Source organism: Melospiza melodia, chromosome 2 (assembly GCF_035770615.1).
Source record: "Melospiza melodia melodia isolate bMelMel2 chromosome 2, bMelMel2.pri, whole genome shotgun sequence".
Lineage (NCBI taxonomy): Eukaryota > Metazoa > Chordata > Aves > Passeriformes > Passerellidae > Melospiza > Melospiza melodia.
Genome location: NC_086195.1, coordinates 128365478 through 128389846, shown reverse-complemented (window position 1 = coordinate 128389846; position 24369 = coordinate 128365478). Strand labels below are relative to the sequence as shown.

Sequence of the window (24369 nt, the reverse complement as noted above, 5' to 3'; positions counted from 1 at the left end):
ATTTGAAATGGATATGATTACCAGTGTTTAATAATAATCAACTTTTGTGGTGCTGGAGTATATTTTTCTCGTTCTTCTGCTACTTTTTGTTTGCTCTTTCTGAATATTCTTTCATGAAAGCAGGAGGATCTTTTCATAACCTTGAACATACTTTTGGAGGCCCATGTATGTGGGGACATCATTACCAGCCAAAAATAAAATTTTAATGGGTGTGCAAACAGACTGCAAACTTAAGCATCTGATGGGGTACAGTGTGAAAAAAAGGCCTCAGGCAGCTTGCAGAAGGAATATGTACATGCTCCCAAGTTTCAATTAAACCCTGTCTCTGATTTTGCAGTGATTTTCATTTGAATGTGTGATTTCACTTGAGTCTGAAAGTGATATAAATCTGAAAATAAGCATGTTATCTTCTAGTTTGAACAGACTTGAATGTTTTGTGTAAGAAAATGCCATAGGGATTCACATACTTATCCTGTTCAGGTATTGAGAAAGAGTAGGAAAAATCAGCAGAGATAATTTCTAAGAGCACAAAGTGACTACCAAAGTTTTTTATTTCCTTGATAGACATGAATGCTAAAAAGCTGGGCTTGGGATACTTTAACAAAAATGATCACTAGATTTTGAAAAGGAGAGAAACCCAAGCCACATTACAGTGAAGATATGTCCATTTTGCACCATCCTATAGAAAAGGATCTTTTTTCCCGGGAAAAGAGCCTTTGACTGTGATGCTTGTACCCTAAATGGGAGAGGGGTGGAAGTGGTAGGCTGTAGTGAATTGTAGTAAAAAGGAAGAATCTGACTGTCAGACAGTTTTCTAAATTGTTTTTGTGTATTAGTCTTGGCATAATTTCCTCTTTTTCCATTGAACGAAGAATAAAAGTATTATTCACACAAATAGAATTTCTTTGCTACTCTGTCATGATCTTCCATCTTTTTCTCAATGGAAATTTTTCACTAGTGGAAAGCAGTGGCTGCAGAAAGGGACCTGCAGATCCTTCTCAATGGCAAGCTGAACATGAGCCAGCAGTGCCCTGGCAGCCAGGAGGGACATCCCTGTCTGGGGGCATCAGGGACAGCATGGCCAGCTGGGCAAGGGAGGGGATTGTCCTGCTCTGCCCTGAGCTGGGGCGGCCTCACCTCGAGTGCTGGGGGCAGTTTTGGGTACACAATATAAAAAAGATATTGAACTGTTGGAGAGTGTCCAAAGAACGATAACAAGGATGGTGAAGGGCCTTGAGGGGAAGCTGTGTGAGGAGCCGCTGAGGGCACTTGGTCTGTCCAGCCTGGAGAAGAGAAGGCTGAGGGGAGACCTTATTGCAGTCACAGCTTTCTCCTGAGGGAAAGTGCAGGGGCAGGCACTGATCTCTTCTCTGTGGTAATCAGTGACAGGACCCAAGGGAATGGCTTGGAGTTGTGTCAAGGGGGATTTAGGTTGGATATTAGAAAAAGACTCTTCACCCAGTGGGTGATTGGGTGCTGGAACAGTTTCCCCAGGGCAGTGGTCACAGCACCAAGCCTGAAGGAGTTCAAGAAGTGTTTGGATTATGCTCTCAGGCACAGGATGTGATTCTTGAGGATGTAGCTGTACAGAGTCAGGAGTTTGAATTGATGGTCCTTGAGAATCCCTTCCAACTCAGCATATTCTGTGATTCAGTGATGCTGTTAGGGATACAGTATGGATGTTTAATACAATATTTAGCTTGGATGAGATTTAATAATTCATTGGAACTTTCATTTTCCACAAAATTCTTCTAAAAAAAAGGCACCTTTCAGAAGCAAGCCTTCCACAGAGGGGATAAAATTACTTAGGAATAAGATCATTTGTTCACTTTCTGTAGGAAGCTTCAAGCCTAAGACTAAGTTTCTTGGCTCAGCCCTTGTCTTCTTATTCTCCCAGACCTCTTGCTCATTGTCATGTCTAGTGGGAGTCAGTCTTGGGAGCCAGGACGTCCAGCACAGGGAATTCTTGAAACAGTGACCTGCAAGATGCCTCTGTGGGAGGGCTTTCCTGGAACTACAGTCACTAGAGACCTCGGGATTCATGATGTGGAGGCAGTCCAGATGGGAGGACTGCCTGGAGACACTGCAGGCTTTGTTCCCTTTCAGGTCACCAGCCAAGCTGACAGGAAACCTGGCAGGCTTTTGATAGGACTTGCCCCTCTTGCAGCCAAGTCTTATATTGATCATTACCCTGTTGTCTGTGCTGGTGTTGTGTTGTGTTTTGACCAGGAAATCTATTTTGGGACTTGAAATCCTTTCCTAAAAAGAGGTTCTTTTATATATGGAAGTTTCTGGAAAATTTTCCGGTTTTTGTGAATTGGCATTGTACCCAAACCCTACCAGACTCCTTTTTATCCTGTTCCTAAAATGGATATATAAATGAACATCCCCTACAGTTCTCAATAAGGAAAGGCCAGTTTCAAAAACTCACTTTTGAACAATCTGGAAATTAGGCAGAAAGTAATCCCTGGGTCTGCTGCTGTCTGTACAGATGTGTCTGTCTGACAACAAAGTACTGACCTTTCCTGGTGAGGCTTCTTTCTTATGCTACCTTAAATTTTCATACAAAAAACAGCCCTCAATTTTCTTAATTTAACTTTCATATCTACTTTCCCCTCCACTTCTATGTATTTATAGTGTTACACACAGGGTCACACTTTTTTTTTCTAAGACTTAACACTACTTCTACTTGAAGTTAGAAGTCAGAACTCTAGTTGTATAAACAGTCTCCAAGACATGAATTTCAGGAGAGCCATAGATTTGGGGTTTTTTGTTTGTTTTCATGAGTGCTAATGAAATTTTAAAGGTGATAAAAAGTCCAGTAACTTTGGGGTTGGCCCAAATATGAGAGTGCCAGGGACTGATATTTTCCTTTTGTGAAATTCTCTTTATAGAGGTGGCTTCTAGCCCAAAGGCAAACCATATCTGATGCTTGTGGTACTGTAATGGTTGCTAGAATGGATGTTGGAAATGGATTTTGTTGATTGCCAGGGGGAAAAAACACCTAACTGACAATTAACTAAAACTTGTGCTGCTGCAAAAAAATTATGATTGCCGACATGTTTTAAACAAACTCCATAAAAATCAGTATTTGACAATGAAAACTTGTTTATGTGAGCAAGTCCTTACTATGCCAGAGAGATTAACATTAAGACATTAGAAATTGTTTTGGGAGCTATATTTAAATCCATTCTTACTTCCTTCTTAATCTTTACCTTATATACACTTTGTGATGAGGAATCAGGATTCTGGTTTTTGTGGATTTTTTTTTATTTTTTTTTTTACTGCATTTATAGAGAATGTCTATCTATATAGACATTGCTTCTGTCTTGATTTTTATATTCCCTTTAAATAATTTCTTGCTGTCTTTTAGACCACATACAAGTCTTACCAGGATCAAGAATCACTTTCTTGCCAACATAGCCAGCAAAGGTTTGAATGTACAGTCTCATAAATTAGTTTATAAAGCTCTTTCTAATTGGGCAGATGGACATTATTGTTTTACTTTGTTATATGTATTTTTAGGTTTTTTCAGTGGTTTTCTTGTGGGCAGCCTAAAATCTCTGCAGTGCTTCTTTAACTGTAACTGAGCCTATTCCTCTTGGATTTATTTTTAATTACAATTTTCTGAGCAGCAGAAAGAGCTTGTGCTGCAGATTTTCTTGTCAGACTTTAAGAAAAGCATGTGACATGTGCCTTGGAAAACTGACCAAATGCTGTAAACTCCCTCTGTGCTGTTTCTATTCATATCTTTATTGCCCTTGAGCTCAGGAGAACATCCTTCTATGAGCCCACCTGCCAACAGCTTCAGTCTGCTAAGACAGTTTTGGGTGGTCTTGGGAATGCTGAAGTAACCTTCAGAGCACCCTTCCAGAAATACCTAGTGCAGCAGCTCAAGTGATTTGGCAAGTCTCGGGCTTTGAAGAGCAAAAGCACACTCCTAGTCCCTCTCCCATTTTCCTGTTTGTGGTACCTGTATTTCAGATTTTAGCAGCATCTCCCTCTGTCCTAGGAATGGATTTCCTCTACCAGACTCTGCTGGTGCTATTTCATTTGCCATTTTGCCTGGTGCACAGGATGCCAGAACTGAAGAAAGGCCATGACTCAGGGCAGGTACCAGAAGGCAAAATACATTAAGTATGTCACAGCTACCATTGCCAATCACCACAGAGTCCAGGCCACACATTTTCATTTTCTTGATAAAATGAAGACTTTTTTCTTCCTTTTGAGATGATAACACCTTTGGGAACACATTTTCTATCATTTAACACAATCATTTCTATCTCTCTCACTGAGACAATGTTACTGGTCAGGAAAGGTGATGGGAAAGGACTTGAGGAAAAATGTACTAAATGCCTCAAGATGACATCAAGACAGTAACCAAGTCAATAACCAACCTCATCACCCTGTCTTCCATCCTGGGTGTAAAACAATTTTGGGTGTCATTTGCAGAGACTCAAATGGTCTGGAAAGGTGGTTTCACAATGTGTTTCAGGTGGCTGTCACCTGTACCAAGTGTAGCAGGTGGAAGAGTGTAACTGCTGTGAATGCACATAATCTGTTCCATGAAGCATCAAGGTTGTGCCCTGTGCAGATCTGGAGACCAAATTGTTCATCTAACCCCACAGATCTCTGTATTCTCAGACCAAGAGGAGGTTCTCCATCTCAGGAACCTTTTGTCTACCTTAGATACCAGTTTCCCAATCCAAGTTGTGTCTTTCTCCAAACTCTTTAGTCCTGTGCTAGATCTCAGCACCCTAATCTTAAGATAACTTTTAATTTTACATACCCCTAATGACAGTATCTGTGGTTGGTAAGCTTGCATAATATATTAGGAGTGGAACTGTCTTCAGTAAGACATTTGAGAAACCTTGCACTGGATCTAACACCCACTAGTCAGTGGAAACATTTTCATGATGCTTTACTTGACACTGATTCAGGCTTTTAGTAATTATGTTTTAAAACAAAATGTCTATTTAAAAATTCAGTAAGTCACAAGGTTATGTTGTAGGAGTTGCTGTTTGTTTTACCAAAAAGTTAAATGTTTTCACTTTAAGACCAATTATCTAGAATAATTTGTACACTGTACTGCTGGTGTCCTGGTGATATCTCTGTCCTTTTGATTACACAGCCTGACCTTGCTCCCCTCACAACCCCAGATCTCTCAGTATATCTGTGGGAATTTCACACTAGAGACTGAACACAATAAGGCCATTCTTGAATATACATTCCATTGTAATTCTTTGGCTGTAAAGAGATTTTGATTTAAAAAATCAAGGAAATAAATAAGAAACTGCTTTTATAAGAGCAAATAGTGATGATTAATTTGATCTGTAAAACAACTTCTCAAGATTTTTTGTGTAATACAGGCTGTACCTAATCCCCTCAGCAGTACACGTTAGCATTCTTGCCTTATTTTTGCTGCTATGACTTATTGGATTTAATATTATCCTGACTCCAGTCTACTATACATAGCAATTCTAAGCATGATTTCCAAGGTAATATACTCCAAATGAAGTAATTGCCCATGTGTTTTCAGTATATGAACTTTTCTTTAAAATTTTTGCTGTTATTGCATATTCTAATAAGATATTCTTACAGAGAACAAGCTAAAAACAACTCCTTCACTTTTACAAAAATGGCATCCTAGAAAGTCTGAATTTAATGATCTGAGGTAGAGCATCTTTCCCAATACATGGACCCACTACAGACAGAATTACTCAAAAGCCTTTTCTTTCCTGAAGGTATTTTCTAAGTCTTTCCAGACACATCTCTTTCTCTTTAATGGCCTGATCCCAGTTCTGATGAAGTATATTAAAAACAAATTTTTACCCATATGTTTTTTTCTCCTTTATTCTCAGAATTTTGCACATCTTTCTTTCCTTCTTGGATCTTTTCTTATGCTCTCTAAACACCATTCATGATTCTTATCAAGGGTTGCTAATAATCTCCTAGTCAGGTAGAAAAGTCTCTCTCTGATATCATTGCCCTGTCCTTCAGATTATGAACATTTCCTTTGCTCATGTGCTAATGACTTCTATCCCATCAGATAAAACATTCTTCCTCAACACTGTAAACAACAATAATTCATGAAAGCAAATTAATTTATACAGGTTTAAAGATACTGGCAATGTCAGACATGAGGTGAAAATAAATGAAATGCAAATGTACTGGTTTTTATGGTGGTTTGTGTTTTTCTCCCAGTCTTTGTGAATTTAAGGGAGCTAAGCATGTGAGAAATAAGCAGGGGATGCTGAATGGAAGAGTGTTGTTTCTGCAAGGAGGTGGCTTGAGCTCTTACATTTAAGAACACAGAAAGCAGGCTGAGGACACTTGAAGGGCAGAGTGGAAAGTGTCAAATAAACTGAAGCAGTATTACTCTTGTTATCAGCTGGACTCATGCCTGGTGCTTTCTGTACAAAATGGAATATAGCAAATAATCTGAACTTCATGTTATAAAATATTTAAATTTTTACAGCAATGGGTAAAACATACCTAATATTTTAGGTTTGTGGCAAGAAAGTGATGGTGGTAATCCACTGACACAGCTGTTTGTATATTTTATAGGAACAGATCATATGTTGGACCCATGAAGTGAGTTTTGAAATAGGAAATGATTTTTTAATTCATTAAAAAAAAAAAAGAATAAAGCTAGAAAATCAAGTTACACAATTTAAAGGTGTTTTCTTTGATTTCATACATAAGGGATTTTGCTTAAGAACACTTGGGTGTTTAACAAACTTGTATTTTCAGAAAATTAAAGCTTCTTCAAAGCTCTTCAAGTTGTTCAGATATTCAAAAGTATTATTGAAGCTGATTGGAACCCCATTTTTTCTGTAAATGTATAGATGCTTATGCTTTTCATGTTTTGTCCATGTCCTTGTGCTTATGATTTTCATGTTTTGTGTCAAGGTTATTGTGGAGAGAAATATTCACACTGACAACATTTCTCATATTACTGCAAATGTTCATACCTGCACCAGGAGAAACTGTACTCAATTCACAGCAGTCTTCTCTATGAAGAAGTAAATAACTTTTTATTGGTCTGTGTTCTTCCTTCATGGTCAAACAGATTGAAGGGCTTGAAGATGGATTCATCTGGTGCCTCATCCTTATGTGTGGTTGTTCATATGTCTCAGGTGATTTTTTATCCAGCCTTTTCAGTGAAACATGAGGAACAGGATGGGCTGACCATTGGAACGGCCGCTCCCCTGCCCAGGTATAGCCAGAGCACCCACGTGCAGAATCAGAGGGGGATTGTGGTGCTGTACTTACGGGCAGAGATGTAAAACTCTCTGATGGGGCTCTGAATTCAGCAGGCTCTTGGGACATCTGGATGGGGTGGGTTGCAACACTATGACACACTCTAAAGTCTATCAGTTTGGGAGTTCAGCTGAAGCTCTGGCAGCAAGACAACAAAATGAATCCTCCCGTGCTCTTTGGAGGCTGCAACACACTGGCACTGAGTGTGCCAGTGGTGTTGACAGGCAAGGCAGAGGAACTGTAGGGGAACAACACCCAGGATCATCCCCACATCAGTAAAATTCCCCTAAATATTTGCATTGTTCCTTAAGGATAGAAGCAAAAAAATTTCATCATAAATTCTGTGGAAGACGCATGGAGAGACGTGTGAGTTTCAGAGAAGGGGTGAGAGATTATGCCACCAAAAAGTTTCAAGCTCAGTATGCTTTTCCTGTGGCTCAGATCATATCCATGAAATGAAAAATACCAGTCATGGTAAGAGAGACATATAATAATTAAAATAATAATTTAAAATTCCACTTAATTTCAGGGTAACTACTTTTTTTTTTTTTTTCCAGTCATGTGGCTAATACAGGAGAGAAATTTTCAGTGGATTAACAGCATCACAAATTTTTGGGTACACCTTTCCATTGCTTATGATTTATATATTAACTTCTGTGATTAACAATATGTTTTCTATATGTAGCTCTCTATTAAATTTTTTGCTGTCAGCTTCTTGAAAATAATGTCCTGTTGATAATATTTGATCCCTGTAAAATGTAATTTAATTCTTCAATACCCCTCTTGAAATCCCCATATATTTTAACACTACTTTCATGTAAAACTTTGATGTCAGTTATTTGTTTTGCAAAGCCAACCCTTGATATGTAAATCTTATTTGTGAACCATCTGTCCTTCATCTCGCAAGTATAGTTAAATCATAGATCATCTGAAAAAAACTAAGATTTCCTTACCTAGTTTATCCACAGAGAAGCTGCAATGCCATAAAGAATCTTTTCTGCCTTTCAAAACTTCAGTATTGTCATAGTTAAATTGTCTTCCTTGATGGGTTATTATTCCTTTCAGATGTAGATTTAAACAGAAACTGAAAGGAATATAGTCTAGCTCCCACACTGATTTGCTTCTTGAATACTTCATACTCTATAAAAATGAACACTGATGTTCTTTGTGGTGTTCCTACAGGGAAATAAGTACAATTGGGTCATCCAAGAGCAGTAGATGGACCATGACATTACCTATTCAAACAGTAGCCTGTGTGTATTTGCCAGCAAATCCTCTCTACACAACAAACCTACTGTTTGAGCAAGTTACACAAGAGATTTTGTCCTCAGGTTTTGTTTAAGAGTTTCCTTGTAATTTATGTGTATGAATATTTATTAAAAGGCCCAAAGTGATACAGGAAATGTGCTGCAGAGATGCTCATTTTTAGAAGAGCATGTTATTAACTTAACATTGTAATCTGCAGGAATATTCCATGAATGACCTTGGTACGTAGCCACACAGTGAGTGGCCAAAACAGCTGAGCAGAAGTGTTGTGTTCCTTACCAGGGAGGAGCTGCCTCCTTCTTTGGCTAAGAGGGATACTAGGATGAAAATAAAACTCAGAATTCAGTGACATCAAACCACTGAAAGATCTCAGTGCAGGCATCAAGGACAGGGATTTTGGAAGACTTTAAGAGACATTTTTGGAAAATGAAGCTTGGAAAAGGAAATACTATTAACGTGTAGGCAATATCATGCAAAGTCAAAGACTTTGTCTCAGGCTGATGCATGTCAAAGCAGCATTTTCTTCACCTTACTGCTGTCAAATATCTGGTATTCTATCTCCCAGATTTTCACTGGAGAGAGAAAAAAAAAAATCCAATCAGGATAGAAACTGCTGCTGCAGCTCCCCAGCTGTGGCACTGCTGTGCTGTCCAGCTCTGATATTATTTCAGTCAGGCTCAGCTCTGCCCCTCCTTATCCACCAAGGCTTTTTGCAGTCACTCAGTCTTGCCTATCCTATATTCCAGCCTCCCACTGCCCTAGGAGGTGTCTGGTAGGGACAGGAGTCTGCTCCTCTGTCTTTCAGCTAGATTCCCATCAAACGTTGTCAAGGACTGATAAGATACCACCAGTCTGCCATGCGCAGAGCTGCACTGTGAGCCATGGACCTGCAGATCTCAGTTGTACCTCCCTGCCTGCCCTCCCCGAGCTGCTGCTGCGTTGGGAGTGCCTGCGTGTGGGCTGAGCCAGCACCTGAGGGCTGCTGTGTCTGACACTGCAGTCCTGGGGCAGCCCTCCCAGACTGCACCACAGGGGTGGCCAACTGGAGCTGGGCTGAGGGATGTGCTTGTGAGAGCCCTACAGCTGTCAGCAGCTGCTCACCCTTCTCTCTGGTTTCTCCACCCCTGATGTGTTTGGAGCAGCTGGTGGCAGGGCAGAGCGAGCAGCTGCGGATTTGCCTTTCCCTTCCATTGTGTCTGACTGAGGGCACGCTCACCAGGAGGAGTGGAAGCAGTGCACCTTGAGTGCCCTCTCATTTTCTTGCCTTCAGTTCTCTGACAGTCATCCTCATTCCTGCCAGCGTTCTTCTCTATCACCATTTCTTGGTATCCTGCTGATAAAAGAGGAAGAAAGAACTGTCGACTCCCCAGGACATGACTGTATGAAAAAAAGCCAGAGGAGTACAATACAGACTGCCTCAAATCAGAGAATAGCTAAAACCCCCAACACTGGTTGTTTAAAAGCTGGACTTTAAAAGGCCATAAATGGGGAGGAAAGCATTTCTTTTTCCACTGTGCAGTGTGAGGACAATCAAGAGAAAGAAAAAGATCTATGAAAAAGATGGTAATTTCCAGCTGTTTATCATTGGCTCATTTGTTGGAGAAGAGTAGTAGGATCTCTGTGTTTAATAGCTGAGACAATCTGGGTGCACCTTGCACCTTTCATGCACCTGTTTGAAGGGAAGTGTTTTTGAATTCTTGGTCTTTTCCCACTCATTGTTTGCGAGATGTCAGAGAGCACCTTGGGCAGCTGCAGGCTCTCAGTTGACAGGTGGAGGATCACTGGGGAGCCAGGGGTGCAGCTCCTCTGAGGAACAATGTGAGGCAGCCATCGTGGCTTGTGGTGGTGTGCTTGCCTGTGCTGGCAACTTAGGTGCTCTCAACAGAGACCTCTTACCTCCTGTATTCAAGTCATAATCGTTGCTGACTAATGTGGAGTTTTTGACATGGGGTAACTACCATGAGCTTGCTTTTAATTTCAGATAATTGTAAACAGAAATACAACATGCAAAATAGGTTTTAGTTTCAAAAAAAAAGAGGAAACAACAAGGAATAAAAATTAGCAATTTTTATTTTCTCAAAAAAAGTTGAAATCTGAAAACCCTCCTTCCTTCTATCCAGTTCATTTGCGGCAGATTTCCGGAGCTGCATTGTTAAGGGCACTACTTTTTTGCCTAATGTCTCAGATTGCATTCATGAAATTGCACCAGCTTTTAGGGGGGGTTTGTTTTGTTTTTGGTGGGGTTTTTTGTTTGTTAGGTTTTTTTGGTTGGTCGGTTGATATTTTTTTGTCTCTGCAGGGGTCACAGTCAGATTTATAATTCTTTGAGGTATATTAATGTCATTTATGCAGGTTGTAGTTCCTCAGCCCTCCTGAGATATAGTGTCCCTTTGCTATCTTTCCTATGTTCATCAGCAACATCTTAATGCAGTGAAGAAAACCTTCTCACCTGCCTTGTCACCCTCAGGCTCACTGTGAAATAATCTGCATCTACTGAATCATATTTTTCTATCATCCTTTATATGTATTATATGACCTTCTTAGTTAGTCTCTGAAGGACCCTGTTAACTCACTCTTTAGGTATGCCAATTTTGAAGTACTCTAAATGTGCTTGCCCATTTTAGATTGAACCTCAAAAAATTGTCTATAACTCACCTTCTGTATTTTGTATAGTATTCAAATCAAAAGGAGAAAAAACGTCAGAAACACACAATAAAAAACTTGTTAATATCACAAAGCATTTGAACTTGCCATCTTATTATTGGTGTGCATGTGTGCTAAGCCTTTATATCTGTTTTCATATGTTCAAAGTCCATTTTTGAAATTTGCTTCTGATGATTTGAATGCATTCTAATTCAAAACTGTCCTTAGCAAATACTCTGAATATGCGTTACATTCAGACACTATAATTATGTTTAGCAAATGTTGATATTTTTTAGCAGGTGTAATTATTTTCTCTTTAAGAGATACAGACCCTAACTCAATAAGCCTATGCCAACTAAATGTTTAATTTACATATATGGACTATCCATAAGGACTGATTGTAAAAGGTGCTGATCCTCTCTTGACTTTGGCCAAGGCAATAAAAGGTTCAACCTAGATTTAGTGAAAAAAATCCCACTGATTTCTGTTGTCAAATCAGCATTACCTACTGCTATGTTGCCCTCAAATATGACAGAAATATGTTGGTAATGATAAGGAAAACTGGTTTTGAAATGACAAAGACACTGAGAAATGGATAAATGCATGGTCTCCAGTTAACAACAACTGTAACAGGAGCATTTGGGAGATGTTAAGCAAATTAGTCTTGGTGTGCTATGCGTAATTGCTAATTATTTTTTCCAAGATAGCTCATTTATGTCATTTTCCAATAATCTTGGGTCATTCGCTTTTAAGTGTTTCACTTTGCGTCCTTTGAAGGCAGTGACAGAACCCCTGCTGGTTTTGAGGTCAAAGTCTAAGAATCAAAGAGTGGTTTATAGTCAACACCAACTTGTGTGGCTTTCTCTTCTAAGAATTTACAGCCTAGAAAGAGCAATCCATAGAGATTTCAGCATAAGGTATTTTGGTTAACGAGTGAAGGAAATGATTTCTTGTGCAGTTTTGCCCTCTGCCAGGATGGCAAGGTAGTGAATGCTTCTTTTCTTCCAGAAGGAAATCTCTGCTATAAATTAAAGCAAAAACTACAATCAAACAAAAAAGCCTTATAAATTGGTTGAGATGATATGATTTACCTTGCTTCATAATTCCTTTTTGTAGATGTGTTTTACCCTATTATACTTGTACATTTCTTTTTCTTACCTTCTCATGTGTCTTTTGCTGTTTGAAATTAAAGGTAATTAATTCTGTATTTTCAAGAAAACAAAGTTAAAATAATAACTACTTTTGTAATACAGTGTTTGATTAAAAGAGTAAGTTCATTTGAGAGCAAAGAACAAAATCTTCTGCTTCTTATGAACAGCCAGCCATTGGAGAAAAAAGTGAATGTACTTTAAGAATAAGTTCCACAGGTTTTCAGACCATGGGGAATGAAATATACAAAGAGTATATTATTATAAAATAGGAAAACAGTGTTTCAGCTATCTGAATTTTAACAAAATTCAGCTCAAAATGTGCTGATGGTTGTTGATGCTCTAGGGGTATGTGCAGTAACTGCAAAAAGGTGCCTTACTCTTTACTGGGTCATGTGTAAACTAGCTGTTTGCTGACTTGATGACTTTTGCCTTTATTATTCATGTTTTACAAAACACAGAGATCTGAACAGAGTACTTTATTTCTGTGTGAAGGAACTGATTATCAAGCAACTGATTAATCCTCAGTGCTCTTCACATCATTCTTAGTCTTGGTGTTTGGGGAATCCTCCCTTTTATTGTTCTTGATCCCTGGCATCTCAGCTGTGACCTGTCCACTGCTCACAGGGAAAAAGTTCTTTTCCACTATCTTTCTGACTGCCTTTGTTTGTAACTTGCCTCACTGAATGCCTTTTTTGACCTGAGATAATGTAATTAAAATTATATAGATTTACTTCTTTCTCACTGTTGCTTGGACATCTATAAATCAGTGCCTTTAGTAGTCATCTTACTATACCTCCGTTTCCTTGCTTCTTCATATATTTTTGTTATTACCTCTTTCTTTCCAAAGCAACTGCCTAGTTCTTGTTAACTTCTTATCCATTCTTTGCTAGTTTGAAAATGAGATGTGGTTCTATTATGTTCAAGCAGCAGATTCTTCATCTCTCACTTGAGCAGAGTGCAGTAAATCCTGCATGCCTCTCTTGTTCAGTGAGCTTATGGACTTCTCCATATCATTTTCAAGCAATATCTTGTTATCTTATGTCAAAAGCTCTTACCATCTTACACTTTGATTTGATTATTGTTCTTATCAAGTTGGACTCTCAAGTCTTATCAAGTTGGCCTTTGTGGTCAGGATGATGAATTCTTTACATGTTGACACACACAAAGAAAAAAGAGGAAATAAGTAAATATGTGCATTAGGAACTGAAGAAGGTGCAGAACCAGAAACCACCCAGCTGCATGTTGCTACACTGTGCACATATGACAGCACAGTAAATTTAATAAAAGTTACTTGTGGTTTTCTGTACCTTACACCCCTTCTCTCCGTTTTTCTCTGTGCTACATAAGAAAAAAACTGTAAGACAAATATGCATTAACAACCTGTGCTGAGTTACATTAAGAATGAAGTACAGAAAGGCTGGGGAAAAGAAGTGGTATTATTCTGGTCTTGGTCTACAGCACGTGGTACAGCATATGGTACATGTGGTTTTGTTTTGGTAGGTTGTTTGAATGACATGTTTGACAGATTTAAAATACTATCACTTCACCACCCCTTACAAATCTTCAACATCAATTCTTTTTTTTTCCCATTTTGGGACACTGAGTAGCAGAGTAATTTCTAAAATTTTTGAAATTGCCTGCCTATCTTCTGTGCTGTCCTGCAGTCCCAGAAGGGTCTTATTCTATCACTGCTTTGGCTTTTGCAGCTGTCCAAGTTAATTTTTTCCTAAATCAGGAATACCTTCTATCTCAAGCACTCCATCTGCAGTCCTTTCAGGTTTTCCCTAATTATACTTCAAGATTTATGTTGTAGTAACATTTGCTCTGATAAAGGATACACAATTCCTCTGCTCTACTCTTGACTTTCTATGCATCTAATAGTATTGTAATTATTTGTCTCCTGGTTTTAAAATGATCAAATTAATTAGAAGAGAAAAAAATTAGGGATACAATGCAGGGTCATCACATTTGCTAATTATCAAGAGGATAGCAGTACATTTTTCATGTTGAATTGAATTAGTCTTCTTGCCTATTTCTTTCCCAAATATTATAAACTTAAAAAAAATCTATGACCATATAATAGTCTGACCATATAATAACTTTTTATGTGGAAATTAATGGCTTTTTTTTTTTTTTTTTTTTTTTTTTTTTTTTTTTTTTCTTATGTCTGGGCATTGTGATGGCTGTCATGTTTTTCTGCTTATCATTTGATCATGTCTTGGTGGTGTCTTTTCAGTCTCCTAAGGGGCTTTGCACATAAAATGTCGGCAGCTTCTCTCTGTAGCAGTCTTTCATCAAATCTCTTAACAAATCTAATTTAAAAAAGCATATTCACACATTGTAATGAAGAAGTTAATTATCGAGTCAGTACTGATGCCAAACATAAGCCTAACCATATATATGAGACTTGTGGGATTTTTTCTTGTATTTGGCCTTGTTATTGCCCCTGTTCTAGGCTCTCTCACAAGTGAGAGCTTCTTCATCTCATCCAGTTAAGGGACTGCTAGACAGACCTACTCACAGCCTGAAAAACTGTCATTTGGGTGTGGCAGGAAGAGAGTAAGACTCTCAAATGGTTTCTACTGGTAATTTTGCAAACTTCATCAGTAGTGGGTAAAAACGTCCTGTGATGTTAACCTCCTGTTTTCAATACATTAAAGAATAGTTACAGATTATTCCACCCATATACATTCAGTTACAATAGTACATGGGTAAGAAGAAAAAGGATTTTTTTTTTCACTTTTCTCAATCTCTAGGTAGAAGAATGGGAGGAAGATTGCCAGCTTCCTGAAAAATCGATGCATTTCCAGTGAAATGGGAAAACAAGGAAAGGGTGCAAAAGTTGGAGGAAGGGAAGAGGGAAGAGAAAAATAAAGTCATCTGGTCCTCTAGAGGTCAACCATGCTGAATGATTGAGTGATTAGATTTGATTTGTTGCTGCAGTTTCTGTAGCAAAGCTCACATCCATCTGACATGCAAGTTCATAGAAAAATTTATTTGGAGAAACTGCTGTGTTTTGTTCTGCTGTGACTCATGTAGAGAAAATTAGTACAGAGTCCTTCTTGCTAAGTATCTACATCTGCTAGAGCTCATCCCAGCTTCCTGATAAAGCATAGAGCTACCAGATGTTATCTGAAGAGTGGCTTGTTGGCAGCTGGATAGAATGGCCAAGGTTTGATTGCTAAGCAGTATCACTTGTCAAAACATATGAGCCATGTCAATGTTCCTCTGCATTCCGCTTTTTTTGTCTGCAGTCTTAAACCCGTAAGTAGTGCAATGAAGTTGTAACATCTGAAGGAATACAACAAGCTTTGCTGCACTGAGCAAAAATGGCATAAATGGGGAGCATCTGTCATGTATTTAAAACCAGTAGTCACGGTGCTTTTCTCATTATTCAAATTGCTTTTGGATAGTTCTGAGTACCTCTATCAAATCTTTCAGGTATATCTGAATTGCAAAATACTAAGATGGTAAAATTATTAAATGTTCAATTGTTTGTGACACCAGGAGACACTGGAAGAGTAACAAGATATTTACATGACATGAGTAAAATACAGTGTGTCAGTTCTTGACAGCAAAACCTTATTTTAAAGTGTTCTTGTTTGCTCGGTTGTTTTAGGAAGCACTTCATAGGTGCATTTCTAAGTGAAGGTCTGAGCCTTGGAAACCGAGATCTGAAAGCAGTGTCTGCTCTGAGATGGTGATCCCAGATGGTATTTATTCTAAGAAATAGAACTGTCCTAGTGATGGTTGACCTGTTCCAAGATTCTCTTTAATTAACTCTTCAATTTCATGGAATGCTGAATTTCTGAAAACAAGAAAAATGGCTGTTTTCTCTCTATAGGGAGAGGTGGCAAGGAATTTTTCTAGAAGAGTTAAATATATCTTGTTTTCTATTTTATCTATATTTTTGCTGAGCTGGAGAAAATCAAATACAATAAGTGTTTATCACCAGATTTAGTACCAGCTCAGTCATTGTCCCCAGCTCAAAAGCATTTGTGCCTTTTTGTAGACTTAAACACTGGTGTAGTCTTTAGAGAACCATTGGAGCTGTGATTGAAAACCTGCCAATGTTGCCTTTACTTTAAGTAGAAAAGAAAGTAGGTATACAATGGCCTTAGAGCCTGTCTATGTATAATTCCATAGTTTATATGGTCAGATTGTAAGTGTTGCTAATATGCTTTTTCTCTTTTGAATTTTTTCTGGAGTTGAGTCAGAAGAGAATACCTAACATGGCTAATATCCCTTTCTTGTAAATAAACAAATAGTATTTTTTTTTTTTGTAAAATCACTGACAATGAAGTATTCCCTCCTTCGGACTCATTCCAAAAAACTAAATCTTTCTTTTTTTTCCTTACACTTGAAATCTTTGTCATGGACAACCCACTACCATTGTGGTTTCTTCTCTGTTCCTCCTGTCCTCTCCAACCTAGCAAAATATTGCACTGGAAATGCAATAATGTCTTTCCAGCAGGTGAAGAAGATTTTGGCTTCTTAAGTATTCCTATTGTGTCTTCCTTTACCTCAAGTTCAGCTGCCCCTTCTCCTGAAGTTTCATGCTGTCTCTGCATTTTCAGTTATCTATTGTTCTTAATTCTCTTTGTTGCTGCCCTTCAATATGTCAGAACTTCCTGCTGATAGCAATATATATTGCTTTCCATCTTTTCCTTCCATTTATGCTTTCACTTCTTTTTCGAAACCCCTTAATGATAATTACCCACATAATTAAACTAGTTATGTTACAAAATTAAAAAAAGCCAAAAAACAAATCAACACAGTTTTCTAAAATAAAAGGCCTGTTGAGGTTTCCATCTACCAGGTGCCACCTCTTGAAAAGTTTGTGCCTTTTTTCCATTCATTATTCACACTCTACTTGAGTAACTGGCCATATATTTTTGGCATACAGACTTGTGGAGAATGGGAAAGGGCACAGTGCCCTGCTGCAGGTGGGTACATGCTGCTAATGGACTTGATTAGTCCGACAGTCCAGCTGCAGGGCACAGACCCAAGCTGTGGTGTAGCAGTGCAGCCCTCCTTTTTCAAACAGCACCACATTCTTCCCTGATGACATGGACCAGCACACATTAGGAGAGAAGAAATCAGAGCATATACAGAACAACTCTGCTCCCAGTTTGTCTGATGCAGACATCAAGTAAACAGCTTGCTGCATTCAAGAGTCTGTCCTGTACCTAAATGCTCTATGTAAAGGATGTAGAATCATAGAACATTTTGGATTGAAAGGGACCTTTAAATTCATCTAGTCCAAGCGTCTTCTGCAATGAGCAGGGTAATCTTCAATTCGATCAGGCTGCTCAGAGCCCTGTCCATCCTGACCTTGAATGTTTCCAGGGATGGGGGGGTCTCATAAGGGCAGAGGAGAGGGACAGGATCATCTCTCTTGACCTGCCATGCTTCTTTTGAAGCAGCCCGGTGTAGCATCCCATGAACTCTCCTCCCTTGGTCAATCCCCAAGCCCTCAGCCCTGGAAACATCAGTAACTACTCACCATAGAGTTTGCCGTCCCAGGGGGAAAAACAGACTCCCCACGGCCTTGTGTCACAGCTTCCTTTGGTTTCCCCTTCCCCGGTCACTGGCCCGGCATCCCTGGGGCCACTCCCCTTCCCCTGGAGGCCAGGCCCCTGCCCAGCCCTCAGCTCTGCCCCCCAACCCTTCCCCTTCTTAAGCTGCTGCTCCACGTGGTTCCTTCTCTTTCTAGCCTGGTTTCCTTTCAGCTACTGTGTTGCTCCACTGGAATAAAACCTTGCAAAAGAGCCTTTCTTGCCTTTATCGCTGAACCAGCTGTGGTGAGTGTTGAGTGGAGGTTTGACTGCGTTGCCTGGATGTTCACTCAGCTTGCCTTTGGACAGGACAGGCTTGTTGGGGATAAGGGATAGACAGCAGCACCTACCATTCTAACACCTGCACTTCAGCCCAGGACACAGTTTGCTTTCTGGAGTGCAAGCACACGTTGCTGGCTCATGTCCAGCTTTTCATGAGTAACTCCAAGTCCTTGTCCACAGGGCTGCTCCCAGTCCCTTCATCCCTCAGGCTGTGTTCATACTAGGGCCTGCCCTGACCGAGGTGCAGGATCTTGCACTTAGCATTGTTGAATTCTTTCCCTCATTCCTTGCAGGATGGAGGATGTAGTCTAGCCTGTGACATAAATTCTACCAAATTCCACCATCCTAAATTTTTACTATGGCAATTCAATACATAATCACATACATTGCAATCTAAAATGAGACAGATCCAAATACTTTTTCTTCACATTCTGTTCAAGCCAAAATCAGGTACTTTTTCTTCCTTTCATGTCTGTCTGCTGAAAAGCGTCCTTTGTCCATTTCTTTCAGTCACCATTGTTTACCAAGGTGCTCCTGGCTTTAACCGGTGTGGGATGGTGAAGTGTGATGTTATTAGACACGGCAGCCTGTTTGCCTGACAGTGCCACCAGAGATGAACCTGTCAGGAATGTCTCTACCAAAAAGTATTGCTCAAAGGCCTTTTTGTCAGATTACTTGACACTTGCTCATGAACTATGACTAACATTACCTCTTAAAACACTCTATATGTTTATTTTATAAGCCATATGGCCCAAACTGGCCTAGTGTTGTGTAGGTGTGAAAGGCAGTCTGAATAGATTTAATTACTTTGGACTTCTGAGCTTTAAAGCAAAAAAAGTTTCCATGGTAATGTAATTACTGTATTCTGTTTTATATAATTTATCCCTATGTTCCCCTGATTATTTCTTGATTTCTTTTTCATTTTCTAGTGGAAAACTTATGTTTTCAGGAAGAAAACCAAAATACCTGAATAATTCGTTCTGATATAAAGATTTGTCTATAAATAAAAGAATCGCTATGCATATTTAACTTTAAACCATATGTGAAATGTGTGGCTATTGGGAGCTGAGAGATTTCACCTAAGGGTTTTGCTAATGGATCACTGGAAGCCTGTGAATATATATCTTTCTGCTCTTGTGGGAACTTTGTAGAATAGTTAATAGAATCTGAATTAGTGATCCTCACTAATTAGTAAGACCCTTTTTTCTTTGTAGTCCTTTTAACACTTTCTAGCTGTTAGAATGTTATGTTGACAAAATAGTAGGTGAGAACCCTTTCAGATGAATAAAAGATTTAAATATGGTTGGGCTATCAGTTTTCCTTTACAAGAGCTCTCACTCAGTGAAGTGTTGGCTGTGGTAAGCATGATGCATGGTAAGCAAATGGAGGTCTTCAATAAGTACAATTTTCTTAAATTATTTTTTGATACTATAAAAATATTTTACTGCAGTTCAGCTGTAGGTTTCTCACAGAAGAGGTAGCCAAATTTATGGATAACTGTTCCTGGCAAAGTAATGCAGAAATTGTTCTCAGAGGATGCTGCAGCCTGGGTGTTTAAAATACAGTGCAGGTCTGCCTTTTGTGTGTCCTTAATCTGAAACCGGGTAATGCGTCAGTGTACATTGACTTGTTATTCTACAGTGTGATAAATAATTGTATGGACTTGCTGCTAGTGATGCATTTTCTTAGGCTTTTTCTCTTACAATCAGTGATTTAAATGTCATTAGATAACATGCGCATAATCATGATACAAACCATGCAGAGCTTGCAGTTTTTGTCTCCTGACACAAATATTCTATCTGTGAAAAAGATGCATTGCAATACAAAGAAAGGATAGAACAGGAACATACCAAGAAATGTACACACAAGCATGCTTTTAGCTCAATGTGAATTAATCCATGCATAAACCATGAGACTCTGAAGATGGCTGTAAGCTTTATCCTGATTTTTTACCTTATAATATACTGAAAAATGATCTGTGATGCTAAAAGATGGTTATTCTTGGAAACCTATATCAATTTCCTATTCACACAGCAACTGGTGGCAACTAAAAATAATCCCGGTTTAGTACTAGCTAAAAATCTGGTCGCATTTGGCACACGAACAACATGCACAAATAAAATTTAAGATCCCCTGTTCTGCTATTTCATTCGAGCCCACTCATCAAGCTTAGTTTGCTGCCATTTGAAAGCTATTGAAAAGCCATTAACTGGCAGGACTGTGAAAGCCGCAGTGCAGCAGCACACCTCAGTGCTGGAAGAATGTGGCTGCAAGTGCACACCAATTAAATCTTTCTATTCCTGGGGATGTGGGATTAGGAGCGCTGTCAATCAATTGTGCTACAATAGCACGTGCAGCAGTCATGGTTCAAGACGCACGGAGGTTTATCCTAACTCCAGCAGCCGGGTGAGGGTGACTTGGAAGCCTCTGCAAGATCCTGGAACAGAAACTGCGCTGAATAATGTATTCTGAGGTGCACTGGATACCTGAGGAAGGGCTTTAAATAATGCATTTTCTGGGCATGACAGTTGTAGCGGAAGAGAATGCTGAAACCTGTAGCGAGACTACAGCCTGAGATGAAAGAATGTCTCATTACCATTTTATCAAATGCTGTAAGTAACAAAATGGTTATTTTGCTTTTAAAACTGTCTTTATTTTCTGAGGTGTGTCTTTTCATTACATATGCAAAAAGTCGAATGCAGATGCTGCATGATGTCAACACAGTAGTGGGGAAAGGGAGTTGTTACTTTGCATGTGAATATACAGGCAGAGCCCAGTGTTTCTTTCTCTCCTCTGTTCAGAGATAACTTCATTGTGTGTGTAATAATGCTCTCATTCTGAACTTCATAATGATCAGCTTTTAAAACTTTTGTTTAAATTAATCACCAAAGAATGTAATGTCCGAAAAGAAGAAACGTCATTGACAGCATTATGTTAAGGACGCCTTTAAGGACAACCTTGGAACATGGCTCTCACACTCTGCAAGGATATACAAGTGAGAATAGCTTTATAATTGCCAGCCCAGCTCATCATCTACTGTAGATCAAATGCTTGTATCCCCTCCTTGTCTGAATATTTAGCTATTTGGTGTGACAGACTTAAAAAAATAGCAATGAACTTTTAACCTTGAATCATGCAAGCTTGCCTCCTTAAAGATATCCTGAAATTGGGATCTATGCTAAATGCATTTGGTTCATTGCAGAGGAAGTTCCTAACAGCTTTTTTTTCTTTTTCAAGGTTGCTTGTCTTTCTAGCTGCACATTTTTCAGTCTTATAGGATTTCCCTTTGAAAGCATCCAGGGTCTGAGTGGAAATTGCTGCATTTACACCAGAGAAATGAATTATTCTTTCAATACTTGTTTTGAACAGCCAGCAGTAGTTCAATAGCCATAGATATTTTTTTACTGAAGGACTTAGAAAACTTCAGACTTTAGTGATTATGGCACAGTTTTTACATGTCAAATAGCAGACTGCTGCAAAAGGTTTTTCTCTCTAGATCATGGTCTTTGATGACTTAAGTGTACCAAGGACACTTTGGAACTATTTTTAAAACACTGTGTTATAGTTAATAAATAAGTAGTGTGGTTCTTTGCTGTCTTAATATGAAATTAAGGTGCCCTGGAAGTATTTTAGTAATTCGAGTAAAAATTATTTATATAGGTTTCCTCTTGTCTGCATTCAATGGGACTGGTGTATGGACTGCCTTTAATACTAGTGGGAGCTACAGTTCCCTGTTCATGCAGAGAAGCAGAGATTAGTTTTACTGCACAGTTTTAGAGGTGCATTCTAGGAATAAATCTTTGAGCTTGTACTGAGATTTGATAAATGCAAATGAGGAATTTGCAATGTAAATATCTTGAAGATGTCAAAAAAGTATTGTTTGGTTTTTATTCACTTTAAAATTACTCTTACAGTGAAGTTGTTGCAAATCTAGATAGGCATCTGAAAGTCAATAGCATATTAAATAAGTAACTCTTCAGTGAAACTACAGGAAAGATATGAGGAGGACCCTGAGGTTCTTCTGCTAAAAGGAAGCAAATGATGACTAATTGGGACGTTCATTGCATTGATTGCAGAGATGAAGGACTAAAACACAGCAGAGGGAAAGGTGAATGTACAGCATCAATTTTGTCAATAATATTTGTTTCCTGTTTTTCAGATTTGTAGTTTTGATTAGTGAATTCTTGGTAAATTGGGGTGGTTTACTACATAGCTCTTTTCTTTCCAAATTGTGTCCTTTAGAAGACAACCGCTGCTGGCTGGAGCCTGACAGGAGTTTTTTTCACTGCCCGTGCTTCTCAGAATTGGCAGAAGTGCTTCCATTTCCACCTGTAATTAGTGAAGGAGAAGCACTTCCTCTGCAATGCTCCCCTGAGCATTATTATCTGACTTCACATGCCAATATGCTGCAGATATTTGTGTTTGGCAGACAGCTGGGACCAAAGATGGGCCAGGGCTGCGTGCGCAGTTGCAGCACCAGCAGTGCTCTGAGATGTGCTGAGAACAGCTGAATCTCACTCACAGTGCTTGGAACGTGACTCTTCACACCCCACTTTGCTTTTAACTATTTCACCAGTGATTTCTGTGTCAGAGAGAAAAGACACTGATCCAGAGGAAGCACGGTGGCAGAGCACTGTCTCTGGGACTACTTTGGGTAGAGAGGAAATATCTAAAAGGCACAAATTAATGACACTTAAAAGCTAGTGTTTTATGAACTACAGTGCTATGTACCTGGCTTTTGCATATGTTTGCCTCTTGGTTTTTTTAAATCTTTGCAGAAGTTGGGTGTGGGGATCTGAGCTGAGAAGGGCTATAGCTATTCTCCAATGATGTTAGTACAATTTTATTAATATTCTTTCATTTTTTCATGGCATTGCTCCCATTAGAAGGCTGTGAAAAGCAGGTATACTTCGCCATATAAATCACCATCTAGTTACAAGCATTTTCTGTCTGGAAAGCTCCAGCTTGGAAAGCTCTTCAGTCCACCATAGACTCATAAAATCATTAATGTTGGAAAAGACCTCTAAGGTCGTGGAGTCCAGCCATTATGCTAGCACTACAAAACCATATCCATATCCACTACAAAACCACAGCCATATCCACTAGAAAACCACAGCCCCAAGCACCATATCTACATGTTTTTTGAACAGTTCCAGGGATTGCAATTTGACCAATTCCCTGGGCAGACTGTTCTAGTGTTGGCCACACTTTCAGTGAAGTATTTTTTTCCTAATAGCTAATCTAAATCTCCTCTGGCACAACTTGAGGCCATTTGTTCTTGTCCCATCTCTTGTTACCTGGGAGAGGAGACTCATTTAACACAATTGCAGAGAGTGATAAGGTGTCCCCCGGGTATCCTTTTCTCCAAGTTAGTCACCCCCAGCTCCCTCAGCCGATCCTCTTGTAACACTTGTGCTCCTGACCCTTCTCCAGCTCTGTTGCCATTCTCTGGATACTCCCTCCTGCTCTGAGCAGGGGGAGCTGTGTGGTCAAACCAGATTTTCTGGGGCCATGCCCAGTGAGGTCTTTCATCCCAGTAATGCTCTGGAAGTGTGCCTGCTGCAGCCATCATGTTGTCTTTAGCTGGCACCTGCAGCATTTAACGCTAAGCTGAATGAGTGTCTGCCTGCTGGAGCAGCTCGTGTTGTCACTACTCGTGCCCATCTCCTTTTGCAGCCAAGTATTGCTGCTGCTCAGAGCTGTCCCTGTCTGTGCTGGTAGCTTATCCTTGGCAATCTGTGAGTGTGAATATTTAGAAAAGAGAACAGTGGTTTGTAGGAGAGTGTCACATATTATCTGCCAGCTGCAGGATACCATTTTATCTTGATGATTTGTGTGACAGGTTGTACAAATGAATGTAATTTTGCAAATTAGACAGCACCTTGCTGCTGTCTTCTGTCCCTTTTAAATCTAGTTATTATATAAATATCATCATTTACATGTTATGGCAGTGGTTTTCTACCTTTGCTCTGGACTTCCTCTGAGGGATCTGCAAAGGGAGCTAAGAAAACAGTACTTTAGCAAGGAGGCTTAAGTTTGTTACTCCAGAGTCTGATTTCCACTGCAAATGCTGTAGAGGTGAATGAGTGCAAACAGAATAAAAACCTTGCTAGAAGGAGTTACAGTCATGGCTGGTGGAAGTCCAAGCCAATTAAATGTATCCAAATATTAGGATCATAAAATCTGAACATCAGCTTCTACTTCTT

General features: G+C 39.3%; 1 protein-coding gene across 3 annotated transcripts in view; it reads left to right on the top strand.

Annotated features, from left to right (window-relative positions):
- The window catches only part of MYO16 (myosin XVI), a 357379-nt gene that overhangs the window by 53027 nt on the left and 279983 nt on the right, over positions 1-24369 (top strand). Inside the window, exon 1 of one of the 3 annotated variants that reach the window (XM_063149976.1) lies at positions 20368-20775. The exons of the other annotated variants lie outside the window; for them this stretch is intronic. Coding sequence (XP_063006046.1) covers positions 20748-20775 — 28 coding nt within the window. The 5' untranslated portion in view covers positions 20368-20747. Of the gene's footprint in view, positions 1-20367; positions 20776-24369 lie in introns of those variants that run through there. 3 annotated transcript variants of the gene reach the window in all.